The sequence below is a fragment of the Brienomyrus brachyistius genome, chromosome 23 (genome assembly GCF_023856365.1).
Source record: "Brienomyrus brachyistius isolate T26 chromosome 23, BBRACH_0.4, whole genome shotgun sequence".
NCBI classification, from domain to species: Eukaryota; Metazoa; Chordata; class Actinopteri; order Osteoglossiformes; family Mormyridae; genus Brienomyrus; species Brienomyrus brachyistius.
The window spans coordinates 280,992-305,069 of NC_064555.1; the positions used below are offsets into that span (position 1 = coordinate 280,992).

Sequence of the window (24,078 nt, forward strand, 5' to 3'; positions counted from 1 at the left end):
ATAATAAATAAGACTGAATCTCCGTGTACCGATGATGGAGGGGTTGTCGATCCCAAGTAGTAAATCGCGAAAATCGTATTTCCAAAGCAGCCAAGGACACGCGAGTATCTGAGAAGGATTATACACAAGAGGTGCAAAATACACACATGACATATTTTTTTTTACAATAATTAACAGACGTTCGCGTGGAGCATGTCGGGAGAAATGTCGCAGAGTTAATACGTCATCATGCTATTACAGGACCGATTTCTGTGCAGTACGACAGGTCCTGTTAGCGGTGTATGCTGTTTACTGAGCTAAGCTGTGTTAAATACTTATTCTGTTGCAATTATCAGCCTATTACTTTTTAAAGCGGGGGGTAAGTAGATAAGTTATGTGCACCTTCGAGTGTGACCAGCGAATTTATGAGTGAAAACAGACGCTCATTTCCATTTTATGCGACCTACGCAAAAATGCGCCATATTGAACCATCAGAAGCAAATTACATCCGTTCAGTGTTTTTTTATATTGGAATCATTGGGTCACTTTCGAGCTTTGATTATTTCGGGTTTTTTATATAGTATGGTGTTAAATCTCGATTAATATCTGCCGTTGAAGACGAGTTAGATCTGAACAATGTGGTATCGATTGGTATCTAGTTCTGGATTCCTTTTAAATTATATGGTGTGGAAGCACGATTTTTACCTCTGAACGAAGTGAATAAATTGTAGATATGTGTAACCGACAATCACACGTTTGTTTTTTTTAAAAAAACGTTCCTGCCACAAGACACAAAGCTATCTGCTGTAGCAATGAAAATCGATTGTTGATTGATGTATGACTAATGTCCAGGAGATAACCCTAACCCCCCCTCCCCTGTCACAATGCTACGAAGCGACAGCGGTTTGTCTAAGAACTTTTGAGATGCTTGTCAGAGTGTATCCTATTCTCTGTGTAGTGTTTGGTGAATAGTGTATTTCTGAATGTTGTCTTTCGCTGAACATACACAGAGGGCTTTCGCCGAGGTCGGACATGAGCAGCTCTGAGGAAGTATCCTGGATTTCCTGGTTCTGTGGACTCAGGGGGAATGAATTCTTTTGTGAGGTGAGACCTCTTATCTTTAAATCGCAGCGATGATAATGTGACAGTCCATGCTTTTCCAGTCTTAATTTGCATGTCTTCAAATCATGTGATTATACAAAGCACCATGCATTTGCATTTACAGGATTTGGCAGACGCCCTTAGCCAGAGCGACTTACATAATTACCATGCCTCGTTAAATTTAGCATAATGAATTTAGACCTTCAGAATGACTGATTTTACTGTACTTTAATGCATACTGCAAGGGTACTCAATTTTGAAGAAATTAATGTTACTTGTATAGCGCTTTTCAGGACACCCAAAGTACTTTACAGAACCAATGAGCAACTACTTGAAACACCACCACTCTAGCCCCCATTTAAATGATCTGAAGGCAGCCATTCTGCGCCAGTAAGCTCACCATACAGTAGCTAAGGTGCTGAAGGGGCAGGAGAAAAGTTAGATACAGGGGATGATTAGGAGGCCAGATTTGAAAGGGTTAGAGTGGGAAGCCACTGGGCATTGGGGTGCCGCTCTTACTCTGTCCAGGGATCTTTTATCGCCTCAGAAGGTCAAGACCTCGATTTTGCATCTCATTTAACAGACACAGTGTTCCCATCACTGCACTGGGGCATTGGGACCCACACAGACCACAGGATGGGCTAACTTGCTGGTCACACCAACACCCCTGCTCTGATCTGCAGGTCGTATGTCCACTGTGTATGCAGGTCTTTCCTGTAGCTCGCTCATTACATTACTAATTAGAGGACCGATTGACTGAGTCCTCACACCTGGGTTTGTACAGCTGACCTACAGGTTGCCCCAAAAGCCTGCATACACACTGGCCCATTGCGGATAACATTGCCCACCCCTGGTGTAATGCTTCAGATTCATGTTCCATTTCCTACACATTGGCTACTGAATAATGCCAGTTGCATACAACCAATGATGTCTATCCTACCTCTTCATCAGGTAGATGAGGACTATATCCAGGACAAGTTCAACTTGACGGGGCTCAATGAGCAAGTTCCCCACTACCGACAGGCCCTAGACATGATCCTCGACCTCGAGCCAGGTGAGTAATGTACTCACTTGGGCTCTTAGAATAAAAACTGTGAGGCTGAATCCTTGAAAGAACCCTGCAGTTTTACCCATAACAAGGTACCCCATTTTATTTGGACCAACTTATCAGCATTAAGGGATCCTGAAATGGCAGGGTTTTTTAAGGAAATGATCTATGCAAGTGTATGTAATGCATACTTGCCAAATGTGACAGTTTGTCACTGGTTGTTGCGGTCTGCATGTGTGTGTTACCAGTGGTCCAGTCCTGGATGAATTTGTTTCTTTTGCTCTGCCTTCAGATGAAGAACTGGAGGATAATCCTAATCAAAGTGACTTGATTGAACAGGCAGCCGAGATGCTGTACGGCCTTATTCATGCTCGGTACATCCTCACCAATCGGGGCATCGCTCAGATGGTATGCCCCGCCCTCCCCCCCACAGGGAACACCTGTGTGTTCAGGACAATGTTAATCTTGTGGTTTTACCTGCAAATGAGTTTTGTTGTTGCGTTTTTAGCCTGTAGCTGCAAAGACACTAATGCTTTGTAAGGATAATAAGCTTTTTTGTATTTGTTTAAATCGGTTAATCAAAAGACAGAATGTAGTGAGAGGATGATGTTTTGTATCAACACAGTTTCTTGAACCTCTTTCAGCTGGAGAAGTACCAGCAGGGCGATTTCGGATACTGTCCCCGGGTTTACTGTGAAAACCAGCCCATGTTGCCTATTGGTGAGTCTGAGCGGGGCTTCAGTGTCTGGGTATGAAAAGTTATTCCAAACTAGTTACTTTTTTGTTTTATTGAATCTAATGAATTTACGGTGCAACTTTACACAATATTTATTGTGCCATTTTACTGTTTTTGAAAAACGGTGGCCCAGGTCAGCCTGTCTCAAAGACAAGTTCTGCCCCGATTCATTTATGTTTCACTGTAAATGTCCTCCTGTTTAAACCATGGTGCTCTGGTGGCTCAGAGTGAATACCTGGCCAGTTTGTTTTATCCACATCGTACCAAACAAGCTCTCGTGAAACTCCCTCCAGGGTTGTCGGACATCCCAGGAGAAGCCATGGTGAAGCTGTATTGTCCCAAATGTATGGATGTGTACACCCCCAAGTCCTCGCGTCACCACCACACCGACGGGGCCTATTTCGGGACCGGATTCCCCCATATGCTGTTCATGGTTCACCCTGAGTATCGCCCCAAGAGGCCTGCCAACCAGTTTGTGCCCAGGTGGGTGCGTCGTCTCTCTTTCTGCCTCCTGTCCCTTTGACTCGTATCTGTAAATGTTCCCTGTAGATCGTCCTGTAGACCCTGCTTGCCCGTGTCCTCCAGTGAACTGTGTCGGGAAAGATATAGTATAATTTATAATAACTCGGGGAAAGGTATAAGTTCGATGGAGTAGTTTGTCGGCCTGCCAGTCCTTCTGGAGGGGTAGTTGGCCGAAGGCTGTCTTGTAGGTAGGGTGGAAACACTCCAGAGGTTTTTTGCCTGTTAAACCTCTTTTCCTGCCTCCCTTCTGTATAGTAGAATGGAACAAAGTAGAATATTTTGCTACTTTATTGATCCCCATCTGGAAATCTCTCTTCATCTCTCCCATCCTGCTCTCTGTGAGAGAGACTGATTGTGTTGTTACTTGTGATTGTAACCCGGCTGCCTCTTCCTGTCTCTCCAAGGCTTTATGGCTTTAAGATCCACCCCATGGCCTACCAGCTACAGCTGCAGGCAGCCTCCAGCTTCAAGAGCCCCGTCAAGGCCATGCGCTAGGTCGCCATGGGAAGAGGTGTTGGCACCGGGCTCGGCGTCCATGCCCGCGGCGTGCAGCAAGCAGCCATATGCGTTTGCTTAGGATTTCACATTCAAAACGGACAGTTAACATAAACAGAGAGGTGAAGACGATGCCCCCCCTCTGTCACACACACACACAAACACACACACACACACACGCACGCACGCAGATGTCCACAATTGTGCATGTCTGGCTGTAACAGAGACCCCGTTGAGTGACCTGTACACCATCCTCCTCTACCGGTCGCTTCCATTAAACGAAGGCGCACAGTTAGCCTCTGACTTTTTTTTTTAAACATTGCATCTGTGATCTGAATGTTCTGCAGAGAGACGGTCATTTGGAAAGGACTGAGTAAGTTTGAAGTTCTTTAACATTCTTGCCCATATGACACTTAAGTGCCACCGTGGGTCTTTGGCTTAAGGACTCGGTTACTCTTGTAGGCATGTGACGTATTCAGGAGTTTGGTTTTTGTTTGTTTTTCTTTCTTTTTTCCTAGTAGATCCTCTACTAGACTGCAGTGCTGTGCAGACCTGAGCTAGACAGTTACCACAGTCCTCCAGCATAAAATCTCTTCCTGCTGAGACAGACTCCTGGAATAGTGCTGCTGTGCATTTCATGGTGGGACTGCATATTTATTTAAGTATATATAGGAACCAGATGAGATTCCCAACAGACTTTCAATTTAAAGCGATTAAGCTTGTCTTGCGACCGTAACTGTCTTGTTTTATTTTATTTTTCCTCCGGTGTGTAACTACGAACAGGGTTCAGAATGCACAATAAAACTTTCTTTCACATTCTTGACACTGGGTGGCATCTTCTTCCTGCCGACATCGCCTGCATACGCCCCAGCTGCAGACGCAGACTCGCGTTTGCCAGTTAGCTAAGTGAACGCTGACGATGGTCTTGTCCTTTCGCCGCATTATTAAAACCTGGGCTTTTTCCAGCATGTTGCCCTAAATTGTTTAACTGTAGCCTCTCGTATGTCCCAGGGGGTGCACTGGTTTATCTGATTGAAAAGTTCACAGAGCTGTGTAACTTTAAAAAATGCACGGGTTGGGGTGGGGGCACCTTGAAACTCGGGTGGGGCAGGTTTCCAAACTGCAGTTACTATCACGATCCTGTCAAATGGTGAACTTGACATCTTGCGACACAGCAGGGATTTCACAAGGGCTCGTCTCTGATGGAATGATGCTTTCCAGTTTCATGGGATTTCTGTGGCCTTGTTTGTTTTGCAGCCCAGACAGCATGAGGAAACAGGAATGTTACCTAAGCCAAAGCAATGAGGTGCAGCTCAGTCCCTGTCTCTTAAAAGCAGAATGGACCGGTCCAAGCCAGGATGCTGTTAGCTTGACGAGTTGAACGGGCTTGTTAGCAGTTGGTAAAAACGATGGCGATCCACTTCATGCATATTGGGAGGATCCCTGGGAAGGTCCTGTTTTTTTTGTCTCACTAACTTTTCAAAAGTACATAATGTTTGACCACAAATGCAAGGACGGTAAGCGTGCACTCGAAATACTGCTTCGACAGCCTGAAAATGCCAGTTACTGTTCGCTGCATATTGCTTTTGGCTTTTATCGTTCTCCATGTAAGTTACTCTTTCAAGAATTTACATTTACAACATTTAGCACTTGCTTTTATCCAAAGCTACATACAAGTGAGGCAAAGCATGAACCTAATAATACCACTCAAGAAGTGCATCATGTAAAACATTCACAGAACGCAGAGAGGCATCAGTTTAGTAGATTCCTGGAACAGATGGGTCTTCCGGCATTTTGTGAAGCTGGAGAGGGAGTCTGATGACCGGATGTTCTTCGGCAGTTCATTCCACCATCAGGGAATTGCGGGAAAAGTCTGGAGCGACATTTCCCCCAGTGGTATTGGTTTCCTGACTGAAGAGGGTGAGATGGATTATAGGTCTAAAGCTGTCCTTTGATGGAGATGGGCTCCTGTCCATTGATGGATTGAAAACCAGTGCCAGGGACTATGTGGAGTTAATGAGGGGTCCATGGGGGCCTGCATGTGGTGTAGTGGGCTAAGCCTGTGTGCCTGTAATCAGCAGGTCCCTGGTTCAAACCCACCCTTGTCACATCTATAAGCAGCAAGACCCCCCCCCCCAGCTGTCTGCATAAAGACAATCAATACAGTATCAATTATTATTATTAATTAAGAGGGACAAGGACCTGTTTAACATGAAAGGATTTAGGCTGATTGGCCACCAGACTTGCTGCTATATTTTGACCATCTGCAGCAGTCAGGCCAGTAAACCTACAAGTGGAGAATCACAATAGTATAGTCGCAAGTCACAAATGGCTGAACTGGAAGCTGAGCTGCATACTCAGACAGAAAAGGTCTGATGTTAAAAGATTTTAAATACTGTGTATGTCACACTGCTAAGTTAAACTGAGGGTCTGGTTGGTGTCCAGTTAACCATCACACATCCTAGCAACAGTCTTGATTGGCATAATACTGCTTCAGCAAGACCTTCTACAACCTTTGTGAATATTAATGCTGATAATGGACATCTCTTATTGGTGCATAATCCACTATTAATTATATCTGAATACCCTTATGTCAATGTCAATAGTGACGACATGGGCAAAAGGAGATTTATATAACACCTGGATCAATTTCGTGAGGTCATCTCCCTGTACTGGGCAAGCAGCTGGAAGATGGGGGGGTAAAATGGGGTCTTCAGAAATTCTGTAAGTCTAGTGAAAACCCAGCTGTGTGGTACAGAGTGGCATGTCTGCTGCTCTGGGTGGAGAGAGTCTCAGGGAGAAGACTGCCAAGCTGTGGTCTGCCGAGGGAAGACCTACTTGGGTGTTCTCCCCCTGTGAATCGCTTTGTTCCAAATCCAAACGTGTTCTTCCTACTTGAGGATCTGGTAGCTTTCGACAGTCCAGCACCCATGAGAGGGTTTACCATTAGGGAGACGCCCTTTCAGCCACATGTATGATGATTTGTTGGACACTTTTTAGAGTGAAATGTAGTTCGATGCAGTACTTCGGCCCAGAGCCCTCACGCCTGCGTGTCTGTGTGTGAACACTGTATTTATGAGTATTCAGTGCACGAGAGGCACCTCCCTGGTGTATCATCCATTGTTTTTAGTGTTTTTCGCCACCTTCTGCCCTTCTTGTCTGCATGTGCTAGTATGAGCATCAGAGGTAGCCAGTGGCAAAAAATTGCAGTGTGTAAATAATACATTTACAATATAACAATAGTGATTTTTTTTCCAAAGAGAGAAATGCGTTTTTAAACAACAATGAAATCTTACTAATGAGTTATTTGAGAATGACTTGTTTGATCATTTAATTTCAAAAACAGAGGAAGCACCACCTCGTCTGCCTCTATGAACCAGTCACCTCTGATGAATATATATTCATTTTCTTGTCTTTAAATTAGGGCTATAAAGATGCATTGATGTATCGCGATTCAACTGCATCAGTCTCTAACATCATGATCAATTATAACCGATTTATTAAAGATTGAAGATATTCGTCCTTCTGGGTTGGCTGTTCTCATACTCAGGTACTTTCAATAACATGGGATGGCAGTGCAGGCTTATTAATATCCATAAAGGAAGTGCTACTACATGACTTTTGAGCTACGATGCTTTAGCAATGCAGAAATTGCTTCTTTTTCTAGCTATAGAAGCAGTGGTCAGGACTCTGAGGTAGCTAACTAGCTAGCCGAGTTAAAATGTCATGCTAGTCTTAGAGATGGACATCAGTGCTGCGCAACATCCGATACAAATCCAAACAACAGCACTGGTCAGATGTGTCCATCTTGGCTGGTGTTGCCAGCTGATATTTATATTTTATCAGTATTAAAAGCCAGAGTTAAAGACACAACTACTAAAATCACGAAAAACAGATGATTACCCTGGCTGATCAGCTACTTTCTGTAGTGGAGGGTTAGGGATTTCCTAGTCTGATGTGCTGCTTATAAATGGTGTCCAAACAGCAGCTCACAACATGTTTGTAATTCATTAGTAAATCTGGCCCTGCAAGTGGCTCAGACATTAGGCAAAAAATATATAGGTGTCAGGCAACATTTCCACATTGATGCAGCACTAGTTGGTTGTTTTTGACAAATTACACTGGATTGTTCTCTTTGTTTAATAAAAGATAAAAATCAAGTTTATGAGTTGCTACTTTCATTGTACGCCATTAGTGGTGTTTAAGCTCCCGTGGTGAAATGTTTGTGAAATGTTTCCAGTAAAGTTTAAAAAGGTTCTCAAAATAGAATTTTTGTTAGTATTTAGATTGTCGAAATAAGTGAATAATCAATTAATTAAATTGATAGATAGAAAGATTCCCGATACATGAAATCAAATCACCATGCAGCCAATGATTTACGGCTGTTTTATATCTCTAAGGTTTTTTAGTGAGATTGTTAAATCTGTAGAATATAATGCCAAAAACCTTTGTACAATAATCAGGTCAAAATGCATTATTTGTGCTGTTAATGGTGGAATTCTAATGGAGAAATGTTAATGGAGAAACCGCCAATTTTGCTGTTTTTTTCCGTCTCATGACATTTACCAGAAGAAGCTGTGTGACAGTGAGTCAGCCAGTCATATGAGAATAAGGCGCATTTGGGCAACAACAGAAACAAGCATCTTCTTACAAAATTATCTGTCAGTGCTCCAGTATCAGGGTTCAACACCATGGCAAATCCTGATGGACATTGTGATCAGAATGAACAGAGAACGGTAAAAATCCCCGGATGTCTTTCTTGCCCCGACCAAAACATCAACGATACATTGGTTGCACCCTTGAAAATGATTCATTGCTTCCCAAGTTCATTCTTGGGAGGCAAGTTAACAAGACTGGTCTTGCCAAGCCCACAAGTATGATCTTGGCATTCTCTGTACTGAGAAACACCCCTGGCATTTAGACGCCTCGTTTTTTACCACAGCCACGGACGAGCCTTGCCAAGGACAGGTTGCCGATCCCTGTTCCAGAGTAACAAAGGCTTCCATCTGTATAGCAACTCTGGGCTCGGTTCTCTACCAGCAATGGCTCAGACCCTGCTGTAGCAGGGCGTGTTCACAGACGTCTGTCCTGGGGAATCTGACAGCACCCAGTGAATGTGAAATGCTCTGAGGTAAAAGTCAAGGGAGTTACAGTGGAGGAGAGGCAGGGGTGTAGCTCTGGACTAGTCAGAGCCACAATATCGTATGACTCAACAAACAATATGAGGACAATACACACATTGGCATTGTTTTATGCCACCTTCAATGGGCACAGACACACTCATCCTTGGTCTGTCTTTAACTCACATTCTTCCTTTCACACCCCGTCCGGGACAAATTAGCATCAACGGAACGTAAAATTTAAAACCATAGTCATATTTTGTTTTCCCTTCTGCGAAGACTAGTGGAGACTTAGAATGAGTCACTGGTATTTAATATTAAACCCGGGGAAACATTATGTGTGTGTGTGTGTGTGGATGTGTCTGGGAAAAAGATTGGGATTTCGTCTTTATACATGTGTGTCTGTAGGTAAGACTCATTATGTACGTGTGTGTGTGTGTGTGTGTGTGTGTGTGTGTGTGTGTGTGTGTGTGTGTGTGTGTGTGGATGTGTCTGGGAAAAAGATTGGGATTTCGTCTTTATACATGTGTGTCTGTAGGTAAGACTCATTATGTACGTGTGTGTTTTTTTTTCAATACCGATTCCATCTTGTTTCCACATTCCCAGCATTTTCTTCCCCACCCAAGCACACAACCTTCCCTCCACCATGCACTCAGCACATGCAGTGGCGCTACACTTACGCTCGCTTAACTCACTGCTCCCTTTCACTGGCTCTCCAGCTCCACAGCTGGTTTTCTAAAATATTCCACTGCCAGCCAAAATACTGCTGTCATGTCTTCCAGGGCCAAAACTGCTAGAGGATCCAGTGTTTCCCACTGCTCCTGTACACAACTTATTACCTAAGCTATCATTTCCCTGATTATGATGCCTAATTCATGAGACAAATACATACAGTGGCCAAAAACGTATTATGACCATTACTGCTTGACAGAACAATAAGATGAAGTTCTTTTTGTTCAAAACAAGATTGCTCTAAATGGAGAACAAATCTGTAACCAAAGTTGTGGATGACAAGATCAGACATGCCACGCAGTTCACCCAGAGAATGCAGTTCTGTTCCCCTGCCCTCTAAAACTGTGATTCAGTCCTCCCTTCAGAAGCCAGTTTTATGACCTTCGTTTGCAGTTGTCGGGTGTGTACACGTAGTGATTCAGAATCGTGTAGGTGAAACGTTAATTTTGCTTGCTTACTTTTTATTTTACAGTGCGTCTAATATTTTCAACTGAAAATGAGTGTTTTACAATCACAAGAAGGGCTACGTGTCCATATTGAGTGGCTGTATTTTGTACATATATAAATTTAATTATTCAGTGTGATAAGTGCCCTGTGATACACAATTGAGCATATTTCAGCCACACCCAGGTTCATCTATTAAACAAACCTACTGTCTAGGGCATGAGAAGGAATGGCGATATTAAATATTATTGTTGCTTTATGTCGTCTTAGTCGTGTTTTGCCGTTGTCAGGAAATATTTAAGCAACAAATAAACATGTAGGAAAGCGTTTCAGGTTCATAAATAATCTGATTCTCATTCCAGAGAGGCGCGCAGGCGCCCTCGCGTTGAAAGCTGCACGTTACCACAGGGCGTAACGTGAATTTGTTAACGCTTGCAAATTTGGGAAATACACCGTCAAATATACAACCTTCACTGTTAGTACTGTCTGCTTAAATACTAGCAAGACTCAAGGATGCTGTCCGTACTGGGGAGAGGGGGACATATTATATAAACATAAGGCCAAACCTTTAAACATTCTTAAGTTTAAACTTCATAGCTTATATATACGTACTTCCAAGAGCCCACAACCAAAGCAACATTTGACTACCCAATTTAACAAGAAACAAGAACGAAACTAACGAATGCAAAATAATTTTCGTTTAATGCAATTTAATTGTTTTTTTTTTTACTAATTATTTTACGCATTTAGTTTTAGTTAATCTATTTTGGTGAATTCATAAATTTGTTAAATAACGTCCGTAAACTCTTTTTTTTGTAAAGTGGAAAAGATCATTTTGGATTCATAGTGCTTATATCGGATATGAACTTATATGGGACACTTTTTTAAATAGGACAAGTTTTTTTAAAGCTAAAAATAAGAAGACTTGAAAATAAGTGCAGAGGATTCGGGAGATGTTTTCATCTATACGATTTACTTTTTTCTTGCGTTTTCCTCCGAATTTGGTGGATGTTTTCGCCTATAATTCACTTAAACATCAACAATAAGTATATTATGTCAAGAAAAAAACTCTCAAAACAGGCTACATTACCAGTTTCTCCCAAACAGATTGCTCTGGGTGGATTCGCGGGGTGGGAAGAGGGTGCCCTCTTCCTCGTTTCCACTCAGCTCCATTGGATAGCGGTGGCATTGTGGTTTGGGTGGGGAATCATATAAAAGCAGCTCCGAGCTGCGCCTGTTCGTTCGAAAGCTGGAGAGTAACGGTTCTGCACGAAACGAAAGGAGTGACAGCAGATAAACCTGGTTGTTCTTCTCAACTTTTGAAACATTTCTTCAAAAATGAACAGAATTCTTTGCGGCGTTTTTGCCCTTGGACTGGTTTTCGCAGTTGGTATGTTGACATATATGTCCTGGTTGTTTTCGCAGATATATAGAAAAATCTATACAGCACCTATTTTGTGCATTTTAATACCATTGTGGACAGTTAGTTACTTCCCGTTAATTATTCTGTAGACAGGATTCTATACAGAATGGCGACCGCGATTACATGAATTTTCACTTCCACTTAATTAATTCTATTCTTAATATTAACGAAAGTTACTGCTATGTATGTTTATAATGCAGCCTAATAGTGGTACGCTTAATATACTCTCTCTCTCTCTCTCTCTATATATATATATATATATATATATATATATATATATATATATATATATATATATATATATATATATATATATAGTATTTATATTTGTAATAGGATTACAAATATACAATCTAGTTCTTGAATAAATAGCGACATCGTTCTTAATCAAAACGTGTTTAACCCTTCCCAGTACCAATTAACTGCTGATTCGCATATCCAATACAGGGTCGCACTTGTATTCTTAGAATCTACACTCAGCTTGAGGAATCCCTTATCCCTTGTTAACCTTTAACAAAATACAGCTGCGACGAATCTTAGTTAATTCAACAAACGTTCAAAAGTCCACTGAACTTCCTAGAATAGGGTAGAGAAATGTAGAATAAAATAACCAAGTTATCGAATATCCTTCACTTGCCTTATTTGCGTTTCTATCCTGCTCAGACTTGGAGGGGGACTGTCGGTAAAACCTTTTCTGTGCATTTACAAGAGAAAAATTGCAGCGTTATTTCTCATAGTAGCCAGCTGCAGAAAGGCACAGGTTACCTAGGACGTAGATTTAGGGTTAGGGACATACGTCCCTACCAGTATTGTCGGAGTAACGTGTGTTTAGCGTTTGAGGCTGACTTGGTCCCTACCAATGATGCAACCAAACCTACGCCCTTGATGGTTACAGTTGTTTGCATAGATGGATGGCAGTATTTGTTTGCTAAATATTATTGATCAGACATCCCTCTCGCTATTGCTAAAAATTAAAAATATAGGCTGAGGAATATGATAGTCATAGTTTGTAAGTATTTTATTGTGCATGCTCTGAAGCAATTATTGGCTTGACTATTTTGCTAAAAATACTGTTACCGTTTTGGTTGGCTGCCTATGAATTGCGGAATGCGCTCAGGCATTTCACTAAATGGTGGACCTACGTAAGACGGTATTTCAATAATCGGTTGTGCGAGATGGATGGAGGAATAAATATGGTTTTCTATCATTTTGATGACGCGTTAAACCTGCTGTTGCTGAGAATTGTTCATATTAATCTTTTGTTAAACACTGGGGTGTGTTCTTCTGTGACATTGAATTTATAGAGCATAAAACAAATATTACTCTTACAATTAATAATAGATGACAAAATTCATTCAGAAGTCAGCTGTCAGTACACACTTAACTTTCAACGCTATTTAAACATGTTTACACAATAGTTGTTCATCATGCAATAAGTACATAATTGCTATTCTGTGAAATCTGTCATTGTTTGCGTACCTGTCCGATGACATTAAAATATAAAGCATTTTGAACGTTTCCTAGATCCCACTGTTGTCCAGTAAAGTGATTATTAAACATTTAATATTGTTGGCATTAATGTAATCTTTTTGAAAATCGCCACCAGAGGTCAGTAATGTACAGTGGTTACGTTGTCACTTAATAGCTTTGTAATACAAAAAAGTTGTCGATACAGGCTACACTATATAGGCTACATTTTCCCCCCTAAATAATATTGAGTTACTGGTACATTAGAATTATTTACACTTAGAATTGTGTGCAAAACCTTCTATGTAAATATTATTAAAGATTATTATTAATATTCAATAATATTATTAGCGCATGGTGGTATGGTGGGTAGCACTCTTGTCGCACACCTTCGGGACCCGGGTTCCCGTCTCCGCCTGGGTTACTTGTGTGTGGGGTTTTCATGTTCTCCCCATGTCTCCAAGCTCGTGCCCGTAGTTTCCGGGATAGGCTCTGCACCCCCCGCGACCCAAACGGGTAAACCGGTTGAAAAATTGATGGATGGATGGATGGATGGATTATTATTCCGGCATGATATTTTAACGTCATCGTTGACAGACAGACGCTAGCGTCCTGCTTCAGCGCAAGGGGGCAGTGTTGGCCCTAAAAACAGTTCTTCCACCTCCCCGGCCTTGCGTTTAGACGCAGTACCAGAAACAATTTCTAATAAAAAGCAGACGGCGATTAAATATTTCAAAATACCGAAATAACGATGTTGGGTGAAATACCGTAGGCTGCCGTCGTAACGGTGTGAACCGCCAAACCCACGATTGTTAAACGTTTTCTTTGTGTCGAAATACACCTAATAATAACCGTGGTATAAGCGGACACAGTCCAAGCTGAGCAATATTCATTTTTCGATGTTTAATATGGCTTTACAGCTACATCATGGGTAAAACCGTTTATTAAAATGGGACATAGAACAGGGGTGTGAAGTATGACTGGGCTCCATCGTATGAGTAAATCATTTCGGTATTTAATCACTGCCTACAGTTCATAGTCTAAGCCTCCCAGGTCTAAAGCATTGTTATTCAAGTGATTTAGCAGCATTTTCTTCGCTTTTATAGTTATCGTTACGCCATGTTTGTTGAAAATAAAGTTTATAATTGTGCATTGATTTACTACTGTGATTTAAGCTATACGTTTACGGTTGTCGAAAATGAATCACCCATCAGGTTAGAAAATTGTACAGTGACGTAGTACAAGGTTTTGTAATCTTAAATAGATATAAGTACCATGCATCGTCTATCGCTGTTTTTGTTCTGTTCGGTCAAAACACATTGCTTAATATTTGAATTAAATGTTTTCTATCTTCTGATATGTTTTCTAAAACATACACAGCAAGTAGGGGGTTCTCCCCAAAATGGGAACCGTTAATTTGGGGTTTGTACACTTTCTAGAACAGACAACCCTACATTCTGAAGCAGCGCCGCCTGTGCGGCACCAGGCCGTCGACAGGCGTAGTTGGTTTTCCCGACTAATTCGAAAAACCGCGATGCTGCCTTGTGAAGATCTAAATTTCATTTACAACCAAGTAACCGAATGGAATACTAATCCTATACACAATATTCAGCGGCCAATTTTAGACTGAAATTAGTTCACAATGTCCGTAGTATTTTTTTTTTGTCCGTAAACATACAGGCTGAATAAATGGTTATTATGGGATGTGGATCCAACCCTGCAGCTGTAGGTGGGGCTTTGCTTTAATAGCCAAGATTATTGTTTCTAGGGGAATAATGCTCTGAGAATCCCTAAGTGGCTTTTATGAGTCACTTTAGAGGCATCAGCTAGGCAGGTGAACGTGAAAGGGGTTCAGTGTTTAAGTATAAAAAGAGATACTTACATTTTATCATTTATTTAGCAGAGTTTATCAAGAGCGAGATACAATTGTTGAAGCTATTGGGGGTTAAGGGCTCAATGGTGAAATCACACTGTCGACCATGGGATTTGAACTGACAACCCTCTGATATATAAAAGAGTAAATCCACAGACTGCCCAGATGTCTTTTGGGACAGGTTTGGCATCCTAATTGGTTTTGAAAAGGGACACATGAATCACGAAGAGCTCTGTTACTGAAGTAAGAAGTCTTAGTCTTTTAGGCAACCTTAAACAGCCGTGAAAGTTCAAATCTAACGCACTGCAGTGTCACAGCACCTGTTTGGGGGCATTCTTATGTGATTAGAGGGCTGTAATCTTCATGGGTCTTCAGAGCCAAAACATGTTTTGTGAGAGTGGATGGTTACAGGCCTGAGGCGCACCCTGCCTCTTGTTTGCATCAGGCTCTTCTACATCTTTTTCTCTGACGGACGATGTTGCTGTTCCTCTGTCAGCAGTAGGCAGTCCCACAAGAACCTTGTGACTGTAGTATCAAGATTTTTTTATTTATTTATATATATTTTTTTAAAGCTCATCTTGCATGACTTTTTACCCTTTGTGTATGGGTTCCATGATGTTTTGGAAAAGTACTGGTTGGACTGCGTTCTTTTACTGGAGGGTAAAAAGAACTTGAGGAAATTTACATGCGTTATTTCTTGTAAATGGCATTTGATTAGTCTGGAAGCTTCCTCTAAGATCTCACTGGCCAACAAGGTTAACTATTTGTTAAACTTGGCCTTCACCCTGATGTAATACTTTAGCCAGCTAGTTATTTCTTCAAGCTTGAAGAATTTAACTTTGAAAATGTTTTTCAGATTAATTTTTATTCATTTACAGCTATTAGTGCAGCTTGTTGCTGATGAAACAGACAGAATCGCTACAGGGAATTATTTTTATTTGTCCCATTGTGCTAAGTCAGATGACAGGTGTCTTTGTTTACGGTTACAGGGTTTCCAGAGTGAAGCGCGTGACTGAAACCAGCGCTTCATTAAAGGAATGTATCTGTAAAGGCGTTTTTCAGGATATGCGAAGACACATTGCTGTGTTTATCAGTGCGGCCTTGGAGTTTGCTGTTTGGCTCCTGGGCTTGAGATCATGATCACATAGGAGATTACAATGTGTTTCTTTGTTACACCTGCTCATGCTTTTACATAACAGATTTCGGGAGTAATATCTATTTACTGTCAGAAGAATCTGTCAAAAGCAGAAAGCTGTTGTGTGTCTCTGTGATCTGAAGCTTCCGTGGGCTGCACTGCAGGCTGAACACCCCTGTGGGCTGCACTGCAGGCTGAACACCCCTGTGGGCTGCACTGCAGGCTGAACACCCCTGTGGGCTGCACTGCAGGCTGAACACCCCTGTGGGCTGCACTGCAGGCTGAACACCCCTGTATTCACGGGGGTTCGAATCTTGTCTTATAGTCCATGTAGAGTTTGCGTGTTTGTCCTCAACATTTTTACTCCACAGTCCAACAACCTGTGATCCACTGGGTGAACTGGCATCTCTTAGTAGCCCATTGTGTATATATATGTGTGTGTATTTCAGTGGGCTAGTATTCCATTCTAGGTGTCCCCTGGCTTTGTGTTATTTAGGATGGGCTCCAGCTGCAAGCCTGTACTGGTTGAGGGATTGGCCAAAACGTGCCGGGTGACTCTTGCTATGACTCCCCTGTTGAGTCTCAGTGGAATGTCACCCTCCCACCTGTCTAATTAGCAGCTTTGTGCTCAGTCCATCATCCCAGGGTCTTTTGTTGGCTCTTAAAGCATAAGCGTCACATCAAGACTTCCCCAGCTTTCTTACTCTCGAAGGACATTTAAGCCACGCAAATGTATGCCAAAGCATAATATGAACAATTTTTAACTGGTTAACTTGGATAGTGCAACGTTCAGGAATCGTCTAGAGTTTTAGAAACACAGGCATGTTCTTGTATTTGGGTTAGGAAAGGTGAGGCATTTCTGGTTGTTGTAACATTTTGTTTTTCTCCAATTCAGCCCAAGCCCAACTGCAGTGTTACAAATGTGATATTGGATTTTTTGGTGCTTGTATTACCACTACAACCACTTGCTCAGGCCTTACCGACCAGTGCTTCAACGGCGTGGGGACAGCAGGTAAGGGAATGGGAGGGTTTGTTTTCTATGACATCACCTCCCACGACCTTCAATAAACTTGTTTTTTTTGTGTCTCTCTCCAGCATTATTCATGAAAATCAACATGAAGGGGTGTCTCGCAGTGAGCAGCTGTAATCAGACGTCCGATGTGGCGTTTGGTTCCAATAGTAATAGTACAATATACAAGATGACTAAGACCTGCTGCTCGACGAACCTGTGCAACCTGGCCCCCCGGGGGGCTTATGGCAGCCTCCTCTCCATCACACTGCTTACGCTGACTGGAGCCATGATCACTGGGGCTTTAGTCTAAGCTTGTGTATTTGTTCCGTCCCCCCCCCACACCCCCCCCCCCACACCCCCCCCCCCACACACACACACCCACCCACCACCCTGTCTGGCTCGTCAAATCATCCATAGGATTACACTGTCTTCTCAGTTTACCTTCCAAAAATGCACAACTGGTTATATAACAACGGACACACAATAACTTAGCAGCTACATTCATTGACCATGTACACATTTAGGTTAAGAACTGACCCTTTATTGGTTAGTTTTGTGCCAAATCCAGTCATCTGAAAGTTTACAGACCAATGGTGTATATGTTCTCTTACACTGACTGTACCTGAAAAGGTGTCTTACACTCAATATATAAAAGACCATCAACCATCATGCTTGGTTCCGCTTCTGGTCTCTCGGAACCAGTCAGGATCATGTAGGGTTGCATATGTAAGCCTTGCAATACTGCGCTGACTTTCACCACCACAAGTTCGGAAAACAAGCCCTGCGCGAATGGAACCAAAGTTTTGTGGTGTTCATGTGACCACAAGAAATGTAGGCTATGGTAGACTTATGGAAAGTGTAATTTCAGGGAATTTAATGTTAAATTTATACTGCATTTAATTTAACCTTTAAACACTTAACAAATGATTTTCAACTAAAATGTATGTATTCGTCACCATCTCTATCTTGGCAAAAGAATACAGTACTACGCCTATTCTGTCTTTGTTGAAAGTTTATGTAAGTGTATGGGAGTGGTTGTAGATGGGTCTTCAGGAATTTAACACATTTGGGAAGGTTTTTTCTGGGGCAATTTCAGCTTAAGGAGTTTGTTGAACATGGATTGATTGACTCATGCAACTGCTTCCTGTGTTTGACATTTTAACTGATTTTAATCAAATGGGAAGATGTGTAGTTTCCTAATGTCAGTTTGCTCAGTTGTCAAAATAAAGACTTAACAATGACCCAAAAATGTGGCTTTTCCATTTTTCCCTTCTGCCTGTTAATCCCAACCACTAGAAATCAAAACTTGCGGAGCGTTTGTGTATTTTTATGTTTTTTGCGGGAAGTTCAATATGTAACTCCCACTCACTTCCGTTCCATGTGTCTCAAGAAATTCCCACCATGAGGTGCTTGGAATGGAATGTGCAAAAAGTCCAAGCTGCCAGAAACGCGCCAGTACTCAGTACGTGTAGTTTTTGACAAACCAGTTTAGCTGCAAATCATTTTTCGTAACGACGTATATCAGTCACCATTGAAATGACCCATCTAGTTTCCAGGATTGCAAATCTAATGCTGTTGCCTGGAGAGGGTAACAACAGGCACACAGCTACACATTAGCACAGTGTACAAACCACCTTTTTGTTTTCTAAACTGCTCCCATAATTAAGCACTGATACTGAAGAGATAACATTTGTTATAATGAACTGAAGTGTTTTAGAAATCATAAAGATACTTTCATTAGAACAGTTTAGAAAAAGATGCATCGTATTAAAATGTTGATGTCGACGCGTTTTCAGCATCTGCATCGACTACTTCGACTACATTGACTACTTCGACTACATCGACTACATCGACTATATCGACTGCATCGACTACATCAACTGCATTGACTACATCGACTATATCGACTACATCGACTATAGCGACTGCATCGACTACATCAACTACATTGACTACATCGACTACATCGACTATATCGACTATATCGACTACATTGACTACATCGACTATATCGACTAATCACGGCAGCTCTAGTACTAATATTCAAGTAAGTCGTTCACACTTTCACACCAGCAGGTTATATCACATAGTGATGATTCATTTTTCAAAATTATTTTTGATTTACAGTCGTAGCTTGTTACATATGTCAGGAGGTGTCAGCGCAAATCAGTCACATAGACAGGTAGTAGAGTTATGGGTTTTAACCCCACCCCTGGTTGGCAAAATCCACGGAGGGAGATTCTCCTCAGGTCCGGCTATGGGCCTGATATGAATGAAGGCCAGATCGATACCAAGGCGATTGCACAAGGCAGCATCTTTGGATGGGAAGTTGATTTAGCAAGCTGCGTGCATCCCAGCCCTGACACACCTCACTGAGACCAAATGGAATTTGGGGGTCATTGGAATGAATTGTTTTAGCTTGTTTGGTCACCCATTCGGCATCTGCATCAGAACAAACTTGATGGGCATGTTGAAAACTTTCAGTGGGGGCCACAAGTGGGTAACCATGGTAAAACTCTACAAGTCACTTGTGTTTTAATTGCTCTTTTTTAGAATCTTTGGGTGATTATTTTTGTGGGCCATGGTGCCATCATTAAACCCTAAGAATAGTGGCATTTAAACGTGCTTAAAATAAAACTGTTTTAATAGACTTTTTAATGTCTGCCTGGAAATAATATGTCGTTTGTGATTCAATTCAACTCAATTCAATTTACCTTTACGCAGCACCTTTCACAACAGAGTGGCCCCACAGTGCACTAGATGGGTGTGCTGTGATACGTTACAGCATCATTAAGACAGAATAATACAAAAATAGGCAAAGGGGAAGACCAAGGAACAAAAGAAGGTCATATGACACTGCTGTCGTAGTTATGTGTTGTTTAATTTTTGTAACTTCTGGCAGTGTTTTAGTTTATCAAATTAAAAATTTGACGGGTCCCCCGCAGGACTGCCAGAGATTACGTATCTCGAAAAAGGTTTTGGGTTTCATTTCCTCGCCATGGTTCTCGCACGCAACTGCACGTTCCCGCGGCAGAACCGGTTTAACTAATTGGTTATTTCCTACTTCATTCATCTCATTTAATACAAAACATAATTATGGTTACTTAAATTATATTTGTGGAATGAGTGTAATTACATTAATTGTGTTAATGGACACAGGCAAGCTCGAGGGGCACTACACCGAATGTAAATTAAACTGATATTACACTTTAAGTTACAAAATGTAACATGGGCAGATGTCGTTTCTGCAAGCGTCCAAACTCAATGTAAGCTAACAGCTGGGCTGTACAGAGACTTGTCGCGGGGAGGGGGTGGGGGGTTCGAACCCCCTTGGTAGATTATGCGTGACCGTGGGTGAAAAGGGGCACACAGGACCTCAAAAGGGCGATACTTTCGGTTGAGCAAAAGGGCAAGCGAAGTGCTCAGGTGCCCCCAACCCCACGCACGTCCCGCGGTAAAACATCAGTGTTAATCTGTTGCGTTGTTATGTCTGATTGTACATTAATTTTAAACCAGAAGGAGTAGTGCACAGTTATAGACTCCTATTTTATTCTAGTTACATATTTTACATTTCTGAACCCCCTCCCCCATCATTGTTGCTCATTCAATCAGTTCTGACTCCAACCTGTTAATCTAACCTTTACAGATGCGTATTGCGCAATTTTACGCCCCTCCCACCCGTCCTATATAACGACGTTATACTTTGGATGTCTATCTCTCCACTTAACCAAGTTCAGCATTGGACGGAGCTGCGTGATTTCTTTTAAATCACTATTTCATTTTTATTTTTCTCTATAGAAAAAAATTGCCAACTCTAAACCAAGATGAACAAAATTATGTTGGGACTCTTTGCAGTGACTCTTTGCTTTATTTTTGGTAAGTTAACCTCTTCTGTTCTATTGGTGGGAATTTTACAACTGGTCATTTACGCATCTTGGTGTCCTTAATCACTCGTCGTTTTGCCCGCTAAACTGATTGAGATCGAATAGTTATCTGATCCAATATTAAGAAAACCTCTCCGTAACACAGCTTCTTCTTTCAGTCCGTGCTTACTTTCGTTCATTAAAGTTTTTAGAAAGCATTGTGCTGTTAAGTAGCCTAACTGTCAATAGGGCCGGTAATCTTTTTAAATACTATTAAACGACATAACAATTGTACACTTTTGCTAACTGCAATATGATTGCGTCTGGTAAAATGATTAAATACTCCATATGCTATGCTTTTGCAGAAAAGGAAATATTTAATACTTAATATTTCTAAAATATGTACGTGTTGGTTTGAGTGAAAGGAAGTTTGAGATATCAAGTGAACACGACATGCAAAGTGATGGATCAGATTTATTTCCGCTTTCTATTTTAAGTGGAACTGTCTGTAGTAAAGACACTGATGTCCAATCACAGCAATAATAGCAGTTATTAAAAAAGATTTCCGAAGTGACTCGCCGCGGGTAATTAGTTATACTAGGACAGAGATGCTCCGAACAGTCGAGTCACTTCCAGGTAACAAGGCAAGGACTATGTTCCGAAGGCATTAATCACGGAAGCCTACTTATTGATCGATTAATTGTGCAACTTGACACTGGAACAAGCTTGTCACTTAGAGTGATATTACGTGGTGCGCTATCGTAAGTCACAGTTAAGACCATATTTTAGCCCGAAATAGTTTAAATAGTGAGGCGAATATGAAAAGGCCAATTCGAAATGCCGGCTGTTGTTTATAGAATAACAAAGGCTCTGTGTGTGCAGCGTCAGTTCACGCAGGGTGAACTCGTTCTTTGAGGACTTTGAAGTGACTCGCAAAATCATTAGCAAGCCCTGGGAAAAGCCCGCCACATTGGGGTCGAGCTGCTGACGACCGAGACGATTACACAGTAGTGTGTGTGCATTGCATGCATGGCAAAAATAGAGAAAACGGGAGAGAGATACATACCTGATCTTTTTCATATTTATTCTTAAATTAAAATGTTATAACTATGCTTTCTTATATAAAACAGTGAAAGACATGCATTTGACATTAAAGTATTGTATGTGGATGTTGTATGAGTAATTCGTTCCCTGTAGCATTGGATTTTTTTCAGGCAAATTCTAGACTTTAACAGACTTAAACAGACTTTACAGACTTATGGTTTATAAATTCTGCTTCCTGTTATTTGCAGTGTATTACTGATCATTTCTGTTGTCCGCAATGTGCTCGTTAAATGTGCTGTAAAGTGTTACAAAAAGTTTGAGTGCTATAAATAATGACGTCATTCTTTCTTGCTCTCTCAGCGGAGTCCCTGACATGTAACTCGTGTACGGTGGGTCTTTTTGGGAAATGTTTCTTGCCTTCCACAACGACATGCGCACCAAACCAACCATATTGCTACACCGGTACAGCAAGTGAGTCAAATTAACACCCGTCGCCTCACATAGACACGCAAACCTATGCATGTTACGTTCGTGTTGCACAAGAAGATTACATTTTGTGTCATGTAGCATTACAGCAGTACAAGACTAAATTTACATGTACAGTATGTTATTTAACAGAGACAGAGCAGCATACATTTTTCGTAAAAGCAGGGTTAGACAACACCAGGAGGAATCGGGGGTTAAGGTGAAATCCCAACCCCTTGAGGAATTGGGGTTAAGGTGAAATCCCAACCCCGGGAGGAATGGAAAACATTTTCTCATAGGATACAACAGTAGTGATGTATACTGTCGGATGGTTTTTGAATTCACTCGTGCTTCAAACAAAGGGTTTTGCAAACTCAGTACAACAAACAAAAAGAATATCCATTTTCCATAGATGATCTGCTACAGATTAACTAACCACACTGTTTTTCTGTGTTCCTCTTAGCATTCTCAGGTATCTCCGGCTTCAGTGGATTCAATAGCCAGGGCTGCATGGACGGACCCTCCTGCAACAATACCCTCAACGCCACCGTGTTTTTCGCCACTGTAACTGTGACGAAGACCTGCTGCAGCACAGAGAAATGCAACCCTGTCTCGCTGAATGGGGCCCCCTCTGCTGAGCTCTCCCTAACCGCTGCAGTCGGCGCCGCCCTTGTGGCATCCATGTGGAATAGCTGGTTGCACTAAATGTTGCTTCATTGTAACTCACACTGTTCAAACAAAAGATGGGGGGGAGGGGTTTAAGAAATACCCTACAAACCTATTCTTCCTAAACCAGTTTCTGAATCCTTTATCAAAAACATTCACGGCAGCATCCCACGCTTGTTGTACTGTCACTGATTTCTCCTGTGTTCCACACCCAGCTAGTTTTGTATTAACATGCAGGTCTCTGGTCTCTAACGACCAGGCACTCAGAAGGAAAATCACTCCATGGAGGTCAAAATTATTCTTGTAGCACTCATCTAAATCATATATTAATATATACAATTACAAGATGATGAGAGGTATTTAATGCAATGCTAACTCGGTGATTCCAATGTGATTGTTTTTTAAAAATACAATGTAACTACTATTATTTTCTGGGATCTGAAATCTCATCCTACACCATGACCTGGAACTAATCAACCACTGAAACACACTGTCCAGTTACACTAATCTAAATCATCCATGGTCAATGGATATGTCTTTGCAATTATAACTGTACATTTTTGAGAGAAGCCTTTTGCTTTATTATGTTCAAGTGAAAGTGCAAGATCAAAAATACACATGAATAGAAATGAATGACTCCTTGAACCTCTGACAATTTTAACAATAAAACTGAAATGTATGCATCACGATATTCTCTGTATTTTTTCGTAAGACCCCTATCTTTGCTGTGGTTGCTATTACATCATTTAGGAATGAGTATTTTTGCAATTTCTCACAAGAAATCAAGGGAAACTTCACACACATAAAAAACATCATTTTGATGTGAAATCAAACAGCAAACTCCAATTAAAAAACATTTAGTATTATCATTCACATGAAGTTGCATAGAATCAACTTCAGGCATAAAAGTTAATGAACATTTCCATTCCACATGTTTAAAGCTGCCTTCAAAC

General features: G+C 41.4%; 3 protein-coding genes across 3 annotated transcripts; all 3 read left to right on the top strand.

Annotated features, from left to right (window-relative positions):
- The first annotated feature begins 212 nt into the window (after positions 1–212).
- csnk2b (casein kinase 2, beta polypeptide) lies at positions 213–4,704 on the top strand. The gene is made up of 7 exons (XM_048994075.1): positions 213–358; positions 990–1,083; positions 2,032–2,134; positions 2,421–2,536; positions 2,773–2,848; positions 3,158–3,347; positions 3,791–4,704. The coding sequence occupies exons 2-7, from the start codon at positions 1,012–1,014 to the stop codon at positions 3,879–3,881; spliced, it is 648 nt and encodes a 215-aa protein (XP_048850032.1). The 5' UTR covers positions 213–358; positions 990–1,011; the 3' UTR covers positions 3,882–4,704.
- Positions 4,705–11,399: 6,695 nt separating this feature from the next.
- spaca4l (sperm acrosome associated 4 like) lies at positions 11,400–18,336 on the top strand. Its single transcript, XM_048992619.1, has 3 exons — positions 11,400–11,567; positions 16,971–17,087; positions 17,171–18,336. Exons 1-3 carry the CDS (start codon positions 11,516–11,518, stop codon positions 17,395–17,397), a joined length of 396 nt encoding a protein of 131 aa, XP_048848576.1. The 5' UTR covers positions 11,400–11,515; the 3' UTR covers positions 17,398–18,336.
- Positions 18,337–20,780: 2,444 nt separating this feature from the next.
- lye (lymphocyte antigen-6, epidermis) lies at positions 20,781–23,814 on the top strand. Its single transcript, XM_048992618.1, has 3 exons — positions 20,781–20,963; positions 22,355–22,465; positions 22,923–23,814. Exons 1-3 carry the CDS (start codon positions 20,912–20,914, stop codon positions 23,162–23,164), a joined length of 405 nt encoding a protein of 134 aa, XP_048848575.1. The 5' UTR covers positions 20,781–20,911; the 3' UTR covers positions 23,165–23,814.
- Positions 23,815–24,078: the final 264 nt, after the last annotated feature.

What these genes read in the sequence shown, in the direction of transcription:
- csnk2b (XM_048994075.1), top strand. Translation starts at nt 1,012, where the DNA reads ATGAGCAGCTCTGAGGAAGTATCCTGGATTTCCTGGTTCTGTGGACTC. An exon ending in GATCCTCGACCTCGAGCCAG is followed by an intron (nt 2,135 to 2,420) that starts GTGAGTAATGTA and finishes CTCTGCCTTCAG; the next exon opens with ATGAAGAACTGGAGGATAAT. An exon ending in ATCGGGGCATCGCTCAGATG is followed by an intron (nt 2,537 to 2,772) that starts GTATGCCCCGCC and finishes AACCTCTTTCAG; the next exon opens with CTGGAGAAGTACCAGCAGGG.
- spaca4l (XM_048992619.1), top strand. Translation starts at nt 11,516, where the DNA reads ATGAACAGAATTCTTTGCGGCGTTTTTGCCCTTGGACTGGTTTTCGCA. An exon ending in TGGACTGGTTTTCGCAGTTG is followed by an intron (nt 11,568 to 16,970) that starts GTATGTTGACAT and finishes TCTCCAATTCAG; the next exon opens with CCCAAGCCCAACTGCAGTGT. An exon ending in CAACGGCGTGGGGACAGCAG is followed by an intron (nt 17,088 to 17,170) that starts GTAAGGGAATGG and finishes GTCTCTCTCCAG; the next exon opens with CATTATTCATGAAAATCAAC.
- lye (XM_048992618.1), top strand. Translation starts at nt 20,912, where the DNA reads ATGAACAAAATTATGTTGGGACTCTTTGCAGTGACTCTTTGCTTTATT. An exon ending in GACTCTTTGCTTTATTTTTG is followed by an intron (nt 20,964 to 22,354) that starts GTAAGTTAACCT and finishes TTGCTCTCTCAG; the next exon opens with CGGAGTCCCTGACATGTAAC. An exon ending in TTGCTACACCGGTACAGCAA is followed by an intron (nt 22,466 to 22,922) that starts GTGAGTCAAATT and finishes TGTTCCTCTTAG; the next exon opens with CATTCTCAGGTATCTCCGGC.